Genomic DNA, 10,811 nt, shown 5'->3' with positions numbered 1-10,811 from the left:
GCTAACACACGTGCAACTTATTTGTCATACATATTTGATAGTCAGGTGTTGTCAATTTTGACAGATTTTTTCTCATCTCAGTCTGTTTGAGATGTCGACTGGTTATCAAAAGATGTAGATTATTAGATTGGTTCTGGCCTTGTATGAAATCTATAGGCCAGTAGCCAGCGTCTGGTACTGAGCTTGTGTTGTATCCAAAGAGGTTCTAAATATTTTCTTTACAACTTTATTGAAGTGGTAGTGTACAGGCTAGTGTAAACACAACAACCAACATCTTTCTGCCACAGAGGCTTCTACATTTGCTAATGTTGCATTTTCCAGACTTTATTTTATCCTGTCTGCGAGACACTCTCCATCATACAACCTCTCACTGTCCAACGAGGGATTCTCGCAGTCATCCAGCAGAAAGCTTTGCTGAGCATGAAGCCTCCTCTTATGTCCCTCATGCTGAGCAGGAGCCTCGTTATCAACTTCCTTCTCCATCTGTCATCATCACTTCATCAGAGGAGGCGTCTCTGTCTCCATCCATGAGTGAACAGAGCACAACGTGTTTGTGAGAAGAGAACTTAAGTTCCCATCTGTCTAAATGATTCAGACAATCTTCAGAAATTATCATAAGAACTTTATTCAGAACTGTATTGTACAGTGATTAGGTACACAACTACTTTAACTGCAATAAACTTTCATTTTTACATCCTGATAAATAAATAAGCTCTGCCTTCCTTTTAGGCTGTTATGGACTATATACACGTCTTTACTGGCCACTGATGATCTGTTAATGTGCTGATTAAAGTTAACAAAAAAAAAAGTTTGAAATCTGTAAAACCATGTGGGGAGTAATGATTATTACAGTGGCTTCACCCTGTTGCCCTGCTGTCAGTGGTGCACTGTGCATGAATCTGCCATGTCTTTAGTTTGTCATATAAAAATGACTCTGGAAACGACTTCACCAAACACCAACCTCATCTGATAAAATAATGTGATTCCGCATTTCATTGATTTAGGTTCATTTTTCTTATCTGTTTGCTTCCCTGTCTTGCTGCTGCAGTGGAAATTATTGATATAAAAACGTTGTATTTGATTGGGAGAATTATGATCTTATGCTTCAGTGATAATCATGATGTTTTGGTCTGAAGAGCTGAATGAAATATCCTGTGCCTCATGAGGTCTTAAGTAAATTCACTTTATAAAGGTTATGGTCCCACCGACTGTCCTGGCTGATTACTGGGGGTAACACATTCCGTGCTAATCTGTAATAAATACAATAGAATAAGAACAACTGGTGTATCCGTTTACAGCCAAACTGCAGCTGAGGGGAACGCGGTTGTACTGAACTAACATTCTCTCCTACATTATGTAAAATGTGCACATGCACCAGCCTCCGTCTTCTGCATCATGTCCAGTATGTGCTGCTTCATTTCCTGTGAATCCCTTGTGCATGTGAGGGTAATGTGAATCCCGTGAAGGAAAAAGGCAGAGCAGTAACAATGAAAACTATCACTAAAAACCCAAAGAACATGTTTTCCTGCTAAGAAATGATGCTGGAGGAGCAGAGGCGAGCGAGGACACCCTGCAGCCTGAGCTTTGTTTAAAAGAAAGTGTCGCATCTATAAGGAACTGCCAAAAGCACTAGTTTTGAATGGCAAACGCTGTGAACAACTGGTGTGTTGCATAATGTTGCACGGAACACAGATGTTAGTTTGCTGCTTACAGGCCGCTCTGGTAACAGTGGGAGCCGCGGCTGGCATGCAGATTCATATGGCACAGTTTAGCACTAAAATACACTGGAAAACAGGGGAACACTGTGTTCTGAGTGTGTGAGAGTGTCAGTGTCGCTGCCATCCACCCATCCACTATCTGCTGTCTGTCTCTACAACACAGCTGTTTACCAGCAGCTTGGTTCCAACACAAGTTCATTTAAAAACAGTCGGTGGACTTGTCCCCGTCCTCCTCAGGGGACGAAGTTGGAACAGTTAAATGAGGGAAGACTGAAATAGACAAAGAATAAACAATAGGCTTCAGCAGCTGGAACCAGACTCAGTCCACCACATCTTGAACTGAATCCACAGACGGCTGCCAGTAGCCAAATATGGCATATAGCACTCAATATGAAAAAGCAATTAAAACCAGTTTGCAGAAGTAAAGTCACTCACTAAAGTTCTGTTCTGGCAGCGTCGATCTGTGACTCAGCTTTGTGGCTTTTCACGTCTGCAGTGAGATTACTGATTTCAGGTCTTAACATATTATTGGTGCTGAGGTATGCAGGGAGGGGATATAACCACTGTGCACAGCTTGAGGCTCAGCCCTTATGGCAGACCTCCTCCCCCTCCTACGTTGCCCTGATGTCAGCAATTGGCCACCCCCTGCTCCGAACACTGGCAGTCTGTCGGTGTGTATTCCCTTTGGCTCGCCCTCCGTACAGAGCTGCGATTCTGCGCCTCGCCGTCACAGCACAACAGCTACCTTCTTTTCCTCATGCTGGTCTCCAAGCGGCCCAGTTCCTCGTAGGACTGGTAGAAGACTTCCAGCTCGTGGCAGCCCCAGCCCCTCCAGACACACAGGCACCACTCCATGTTTTCCTTATGAAAGCCACATACAACTGTGTCCTTTGCCACTAGTGCTGCCTCCTCCAGGATCCTGAGAGAAAGGGAGAGAAAAGGGAGGGAGGGAGTGAGGGACGCAAGAAGGAGATCGATTTTGTGAGGAAAAGAGAAGGATGCAGTGCGGAGAAGGAGCTAAAGTTGGTGGGACATCTCCGTGCACTGTAATTAGCTTTTCCTGGAAGCTGGTGGGCAGTTCTAGGAAGCGGCTCCTGAGGATACTGAATACACTGTTAGCACAGAGGTTGCTATTTGTTTAAGAGCTGGTAAAGAAAAAAAAATCCTGCCCTCTCTGTCCTGAAAGGTCTTCTCCAAAGCCGTCTACTTTTGAACTGAGTCTAATTTATCAAGACTGTGACACAAAGCATCTTGGGAGGAAGTAGGGCTTCTGGTGACCCTGGATCCTGAGCTCACCCACTCATGTATCATGCAGAGCAACCCTGAATTATGTTGTTCCAATGTTGTTTCATGTCTCTGAGGTGTATCATTATCCTCTCTGATGTTCACCTTCTGTGATATACAGCCTCAGGATCACAACAGGCTGTGAGGCATCGTGCCCACACAAACGCTCAGGGTCTGAATATAACACTTTTACAGTGGAGGGAAACTGCTCCAGCAGCATTATGCTCCTGATCATTACAGCTACAGCAGCAGCAGCAGCAGCAGCTCTGTGCTACAAGTGAAGGCCTCCGGCCCCGATGACCCCTCCCTCGACCTCGGCTATGACCTCCCAGCGTGTCACCTACGTTACAGGTGCACCATGTAATAACTGCTTATTAAGGACCGTGTTCTAGGTGGCTCTTTTATTGCCTGTTGCTAAAAGGCCGGGCTTCTTTGTTGAAGCTCACACAGAAGTCCTTTCTGTAGGACCAGCTGCTGGCGTCTTTATAGAAATAATTACAGACTCAGCGAAGCGCCGTAAGTACATGATGAGGGATCTCACTATGCTTTATTGAGGCTGCATCAGTGGATTCACATGTAGCTCACTGGCCCGTTCTTTCCCAGCACTGAATAGTTTCAAGCACAGATCAAAACTGGCTCCATGCAGGTGGAAGAAAAATCACTCTGACCCTTTAATGTTAGAAAGAACTTATTCCAGGACCAGTTTAAAATAAGAGGAAGCCTGTTTAAAACTAAACAAACCAAAGTTCTTAAATGAGAAATGGGCGGAGGAAAAAAAAAAAGGTGAAAAGGGAAATGAAAAAAATCTGTTCTTAATGGATTTAAAACCCATGTAATTAAAGCAGAAGCAAAACAACCCAATTATATTATACACATAATATATACATCAGTTAAAACCAGTAACCAGATGACCCCTACAGTGTCGGCCTGTTTGTCCATGAGCCAGTTTCATCTACAGGTTTGTATGTTTTTCGAATGCACGCTGTAACACAATTATTATCCTTGCCTGTTCTTTGGTTTGGTGAAGCAGAAAATCCACACAAATTCAAACTTTGATATGAGCAGTATCATTAGCTAATGGACACCTGGACATCAGGACATCTGTCCCAGCTGAGCGGGCGTCTCCAGCAGCTGCACCAATGTTCACAACAGCGACCAACTCACAAGTCATTGCAATCATATAGATGAGGTGTCAGTAATACCGTATACAAACCCATTAAACCAGAGTAAGGTAACCTGTCTCATGTTTACTCAGTAACATTGCAGCTTATTCACAGTTGAAGGCTGCAAACGCTTTGATAAAGGAATACCTGTTAGACTTTGTTTAAACTGGTAGACATGTCCACACATCTCGTCCGATCTAATGTATGTTCTCCAATCAAACCTGGAAGCTGTGCAGCATCACTATGTTTAATATTTAGGATTTTGTCCGACCAGTCACTGAATAGCCAGATGGAAGTGGAATCTTTTAAAGCTTTTAAAATGTATAATTCAAGCAACTTCAACTGTTTTTTTAGTTCGGGAATTACTCAAATTTTCCTGTGAACATCACAGTGGTTTTATGGTTTTATGATGGAAAAGAACCACCTGTGTTTCCTAAATTTTTAACAATTAACCAAGTACTGATTGATAAGCTAAATCTTCTTCCATCTTACTTTCTCAGCTGCCAATGATTCATTCACTTACTGTAGGTGTCCAAACCCCTGTTTGAATCCCTGTTCTGCTCTTAACTGTATGTACTGATATGTGTTTAGTGGGAAGCAGCGTCTTTCACTGACTGATGTTTCCAGACTTCAAATTTAAAGTGAGTACTGAGCTAAAAAAAGAGCTTTAAAGCCTGTACAACATCACTTAATTACAATGTTAAAATACCAAAAAGAGGTATTTTCTGTGGATCACAGATTGCTGGTGTTCTGGCTGATGATGAGCTCTCAGCCATTTTGGAAGTTCTCTGGTTCAGAGGCTGCAACAAATTCAACAATCATCATCTTTCAACGCCTTTTTATATCTCAGGGCTCATTAAATCTCTGATTGGCTCAGAGCTGCAGCCACTTTGTGCTTGATTCATCTCTGTGACATTTCATCAAGGATCAAAGACCCTCGCTGCACCCACTGAACATGGTGACACTGTATCTCCTACACAGAGCTCAGCCCACTGACAACCCCACAACGCTAATGCTTTATTATCATGGAGCACTCTCCTCATATGAAGTACTGCTGGGAACTTCAGCTGAATGAAAGGTGCAAATTCAATCATGGTAATACACGATACCTAAATGAAAATCATGGTGTTTTGTATGGAGACATGGTGCCACGAACTGCCTGGAGATTTAACAGATACATCATGATATAACTTCTTTTATTGTTGTTTTTCCAGCTCTTTTAGCCTGCGGTAAAGTGTTGGAAATCAATGTTGTAAAATGCACAGTGAATACTGTATCCTTCACATTAGTCTAATACGGCCTTGAGTTACAAAGTTTGAAAAAAAAAAAAAAAAAGAAGCACTGCTCTTCAATGGAAATGAACTCACCCTAAAGAGGAACATCCCGGTGGACTGAGGACAGCGATGACACGCCCCCTCAGCTGATCGCCGTGTGACTGCATTTCGATGACCATCACATCACCTCCACGCCTGCCAGACGACAGAACGCACAGCACCCAGCACACGTGATACACATGAATAAGCCCTTTTCACTGCACATGAGCAACAGTGTGTTATGGTGTTGGAGAAGGTTGCGCAAGAGGAGGAATGTGAGTCACTAGAGTTAAAACAGGTTGACATATCTGAACTGTTGTAAATGAATGAGGTGAACTCTTAAATGTAAGAGTTGCGGGCTCCAGTCTCAAACTATAATGAGCATCAACACTGACCTTAATTAACCAACATCATCTTTGCCAAAAATATTGAAGTTCAGTTCCACAAAATTTCACAAAATAATGTAACATACTTCAAACTGCAGCACATTCAGCCGATCACGTTTGACCAACTGATCAAATCACACATTTCTCAGCATAGGCACAAATTAAATAGTCACCCTCCTATTTTTACTAATTAAGTTACACCATGTGATGCCGCAGCGACTTCCTGTTTACGATGTTTATTGCTTTCGATAACGTGGTGCTACAGATGTTTCCTGGCAACCGACTGCAGGGCTGCGCTGGACACAGAACCAAGTGAAGTAAAGATAGCTGAAGATTACTGGAGCTGATGACGATCACTGAACTTTACTGTAAGTGCAATAAAAAGTAAAAGAACCTTCCAACAAGTAACAAACCACCTGTTAAGATAATAGTGTATTGTTGATGAATCTGTTTGTAATTCCTAAACCATGGTGTACAAAAAGGTTTGAGACCGCTGCTGTAACTCATGTTCAGTCACATGAAACGTAAGTGCAGCCAAGTTTTTAAAACGCTCATATTACACATGTTATTGTATTTATTTGCTTTGTCCCTATCTACACTGCATTATATTCATGTTCACCTGGTGCTATAACAGTGACTCAGCAACATTTCATGTCTACATGTGATGTTGTGCAGTATTTTGTACCTGGGGATCCACAGAGTTCCATTCACTGTCAGCACCTTGAAGGCTTGCAGCTCGGGCACTGTGGGGTTCACAGTCTCTGCAGACTCCGGATCAGGATTGATGGACGCCTGCTGGTCCTGGCCGCTGCCCGGTTCGTCACGCTCTGCTGGCAGCGGCGGTGGCGGCAAACTGCTGTGGGTGGCTAACGAGCCGAGGTCGGCGGTGCTGGAACAGTCTGACCCCAGAGGCTCCAGCGAGCAGCTGGATGATATGGAGCAGTAGTCTGTCAGTGAGTCCTGGTGCTGGATGATCTGAGTGCCCGCCTCCTCACTGTAAATCAGTGTCACTTCTCCATTAGTCCATCCCAGCTTCTCTTCCTGGTCCGTAGTCTTGAGGTCAGTAGCTGTCACCGTGGTAACCCCTGCAGGACGCTGCACAGTGAAGATGTCTCGTAGAGGACTGCTGTCCCTGCAGCTGAAACCAGAACATGAACTCAGACACTGAAACGTTTTCTCTCCTGCTCAGCTCTGAAATCACAGCTGTGAGCGTCCAACCTGATGTAACACAGGTATCATGTTGCTTCAAATCGTCACGGATGAGGAAGGTCAAAGACTGTTCTGCTTTGAAGGTAAGAACCCTCACCGTTACTTCTGCAGCTCAGTATCACACACAGGGTCTGAATGAGCTTCACAGGCCCACATCAGCAACGTCTCTAAACTCAGCCTAACCAATAGATAAATAAAGCTTCTAAAAAATGCTAATTATTTTATTGTCTTGCAATAAAATAAATAACCTGGTTGGGGTTATTCGATATGTCAAACTTTAATATTATAAGACTTTGCAGCCTCAAAAAAACTTTTTAACTGATGATGTGATCAGTGCTTCATGTCTTGTTTCAAAGTCATAAACTAAACCAGATCTGATGTAGTCTGCTCACATTAGCTCCAAACCACCTTTATGAAACTGATTAATCCTGGTTCACTTTATTAGGATATTTCAACACAGGCTTTTCACAATAAGCTGCTCGTCTGAGCCTCCTTCATGAAACACCTCTCAGCTGCTTCTTTGAGTCTCTGCTGGTTGCCTTACAACCTCAAGGAAGTTACTGTCCTGGGCCAAGAGACTGTACAGATCAATATGTGGTTTTGCATACCCATCTGTAAAAAACCACAACGTGACATTTTTACACATCCCTAGACTGATGAATAGAATCATCAATATTTAGAGGCAGTCTTAGTGGACCAATTTAAAATATAACAAAGAACTTGTCAGTGCACTCTGGTGGACAAACTGTTCTATTTTATGGAGATATTGTATCTTTGGTATTTCTGCACTGACATTCTTGTTAATGAACTCACATATACTGCAAGTCAGTACTGATATATCTCTGATACACCAGAGTCAGTCAGTAATATCAGCCTGTCTGAAGTTGTCTGCAGAATTCATCCAAAATGACTTTATATATTCACTGATCTCCAGGAAACGATCCTTTTACAGGAAGTCAAAGTGTTTATTCATTTCATTTGATCTTTAGCACAAAAAGCACAAAAGCGTATCAACCATATGAACGACTGAATTGTACGTGATGACCCTCCTGTGGCAGTCCTGTACTTTAAAGCTCCACTCACCAGTACTTGGCACAGAGCTCGTAGGTGGCAGCGTGGTACAGCAGCAGGGTGTTGATGTGGTCGTCCAGGGTCCACACAGCCTCCTCTCCCCACAGACTGAAGCTGGTCGCCATGGATATGATGGAAGATGGCGGGGTGTAGGGCTCCAGCCTTCGAACGGCCTTAAGACTCAGACAGTCAATGACCAGCACACCCGGACCGTTGGAGAACCATAACTGATAAACAGACGGACAGGAACAGCGCGGCGAGAATGGGGTGTTAACATATTGCAGACACTGGCATCTTCTAAATCTTGATGGTCTGACTGATTATTTACTCACCTGGGAGCCGCTGCTGACCAGAGCCATGCTCCTGACTGGGTAGGGTCTCTGCCGGGGATCTGAGTCCTTCAGACCAAACACGGTTTTGTTGAGGGTGTGTGAACACAGGTAGGTTTCCCCCTCCAGAGGAAGTTCCTCCAGGAGGCTGTACACCGCCACCAGGCCGTCGGACATCCCCGCAAACACTCTGGCCAGGCTCTTATCAGGCGAGGAAGAGATCATCTGTTTACATTTACATTTTAATCATCAGCTCACACTCTAAGATTCCTGCAGTGAAACGTTTGGTGGTGCATTGTTTAAAAGTTGTTTCAGAGGTGTTATAAAACCGTCTCAGCCAGAAAAGTAGCTCCTGACTGGCTGAGTCAGGAAAACCCACTTACACAAACTGCACAAACTTCACTATCTTCATTTTATGGAAAAAGAGGTTTCAGTAGCTTGAAGTCGTGGTCTTTTTTAGAACAAATGTTTCCCTCGACAGTGTTCCCCTGCTGAGACTCAGTGGAGGGATACGTCCTAGTTCTTGCATTGTCAGGAGAAAAACTCCTGCAATAAACCTACATGCAGCAACCAGGACAAATCTACGGTGGCCCTGAGAGCTCAAAGCACTGCAACTTCAGAAAACACAGACAAAACACAAACAAATTCAGGAAACATCTTCATCAGTCTGACACATGAGCTGCATATAACATCACAAAACAACTGAAGTGTTTCCAGGACACTAAAACCTGATGAACCAATACATGTATTATACATAGGTTTTTTTATGTTGTTCTGTATCTGTTTCCTGCCTCTTTTAACTACTTCCTGTGTTTCGGTGACATTAAACTTCCCCTTATTTTATTCAAATGTGAAACTATGCACAACCATTTAGTATCAGTCTGAAGATGTAACTACTGGTTAAAATTTTCCTAATATCAAGAACATGATCAAAATTCATTCCACTCATCGATACCAGTCACTACAGGGTGGAGAACGGACCCCCCCCCTTCCTGCGCCACCCACACCTTGATAACACCTGGATTCCATCATTTAAACTTCAAAAGGTAACCACATTTATATGTGGAGGGCAGCAGGTCAAAGGTCAGAGGTCAGAGGTGGAGCAGCATTACAGACCATAAAACAACTTTTTCCCACAAAAACATCCTTTGGTGTCTCACACTCACAGTCGTGCTGATGGCAGTGAGATGTTTTAGAGGCTCTTCTTCTGACAGGTGAGGTATTCAAACCGGTGACCGACACAGTGATGAATGACAAGAAATGAACACAACATCCTGTGTGTGTGTGTGTGTGTGTGTGTGTGTGTGTGTGTGGAAACGTGAGCTGACCTGTTCTAACGCTGGGACAGGGAACAGGCAGGTGATGACAGCTGGACACGAGAACTGTTTCTGGGGTTGACTGAGTGGACACATGTCCTTCAGACTGTAGATGAACACCTCCTGCTCCTATGGGACAAACAAAAAAGTTTAACAACAACAAACATGACAAGGAACAATCCTGTTTTTAAGATTCTTAAATTCTTTTATTTGTGGATTCGGGGGGAACCTGTTGAAATCCTCTATCTATGCTCAACAATGTGTGTGTAGCTGTTTCATGATCTGATCTGTCACACAGTCTCGAGCTCTGTTCACTCCAGAGCTCTGTTTTCCAATTTTAAAGGTTTTTCATGAATGCAACAACAGAAAAAATTGTCAGACTACTGAACCGACAGGTGGTGTTCAACTGCACACACTGCTCCAGTGAATTGAATGATTGGAAAGCTTAGCTGTGTTTATATGACTTTAACATTATCTCATCCCTGACCACTGTTCTAATGTCAACTTCCAGCTGTTTGTGGATGGGGGAAAAAATGGCTTCCGTATTTATCGACAATTAGAAAAATATAGACTCAAGTTTTTTCCAGGATATTTCTAGGAATTCTGTAAATTTCCTGGAAGCCTAAAAAAATTCCAGCCATTTCCAAGAAGTGCGTTAAATCTATGGATGGTGCCATGGAGGATATTCTGAACCTTAACTTTGAGAAGCATCTGTTCTGCTTTGTGTAAATAGGAATCAAACAGGAATAGTGTCGGCTGGTGTTGGTTGGGTGGTGTTGTGATGGGTGGTGTGTACCTCAGTGGCCACCCACAGAGTGTTAGACATCTTCATCTGAAAGCTGATCCTGCTGCCTGGACACGACATCCTCTTCACCTCCACCTGGCCCTTCTCCACATTCACCACACTGTAGTTCCTGTTCAACACACACACCCCAAAGACATGACCCCACACTAACTCTGATTGTATACACATATTTGGGGTGGGACCAAATATCAATACAGGAATATATATAATACTCCGG

The 10,811-nt window shown here is 43.4% G+C and overlaps 1 protein-coding gene across 4 annotated transcripts in view; it reads right to left on the bottom strand.

Annotated features, from left to right (window-relative positions):
* Positions 1 to 609: 609 nt before the first annotated feature.
* Positions 610 to 10,811, bottom strand: part of lrrk1 (leucine-rich repeat kinase 1) — a 74,228-nt gene continuing 64,026 nt past the window's right edge. For 2 of the 4 annotated variants that reach the window (XM_087174512.1, XM_023408296.2), the window contains exons 32-38: positions 10,586 to 10,703; positions 9,802 to 9,918; positions 8,477 to 8,698; positions 8,157 to 8,371; positions 6,550 to 7,002; positions 5,533 to 5,634; positions 610 to 2,637 (exon numbers count right to left, since the gene is read on the bottom strand). In XM_087174512.1, the coding sequence (XP_087030638.1) occupies positions 2,460 to 2,637; positions 5,533 to 5,634; positions 6,550 to 7,002; positions 8,157 to 8,371; positions 8,477 to 8,698; positions 9,802 to 9,918; positions 10,586 to 10,703 (1,405 nt within the window). In that variant the 3' untranslated portion in view covers positions 610 to 2,459. The remainder of the gene's footprint in view (positions 2,638 to 5,532; positions 5,635 to 6,549; positions 7,003 to 8,156; positions 8,372 to 8,476; positions 8,699 to 9,801; positions 9,919 to 10,585; positions 10,704 to 10,811) is intronic. The other 2 variants (XM_087174513.1, XM_023408297.2) reach the window with 1 other exon arrangement.

This window comes from Seriola lalandi, unplaced genomic scaffold (assembly GCF_002814215.2).
Source record: "Seriola lalandi dorsalis isolate HSWRI2012SDOR001 ecotype SW California unplaced genomic scaffold, Sedor1 jcf7180002054359, whole genome shotgun sequence".
Lineage (NCBI taxonomy): Eukaryota > Metazoa > Chordata > Actinopteri > Carangiformes > Carangidae > Seriola > Seriola lalandi.
This window is presented reverse-complemented; position numbering and strand designations above follow the sequence as displayed.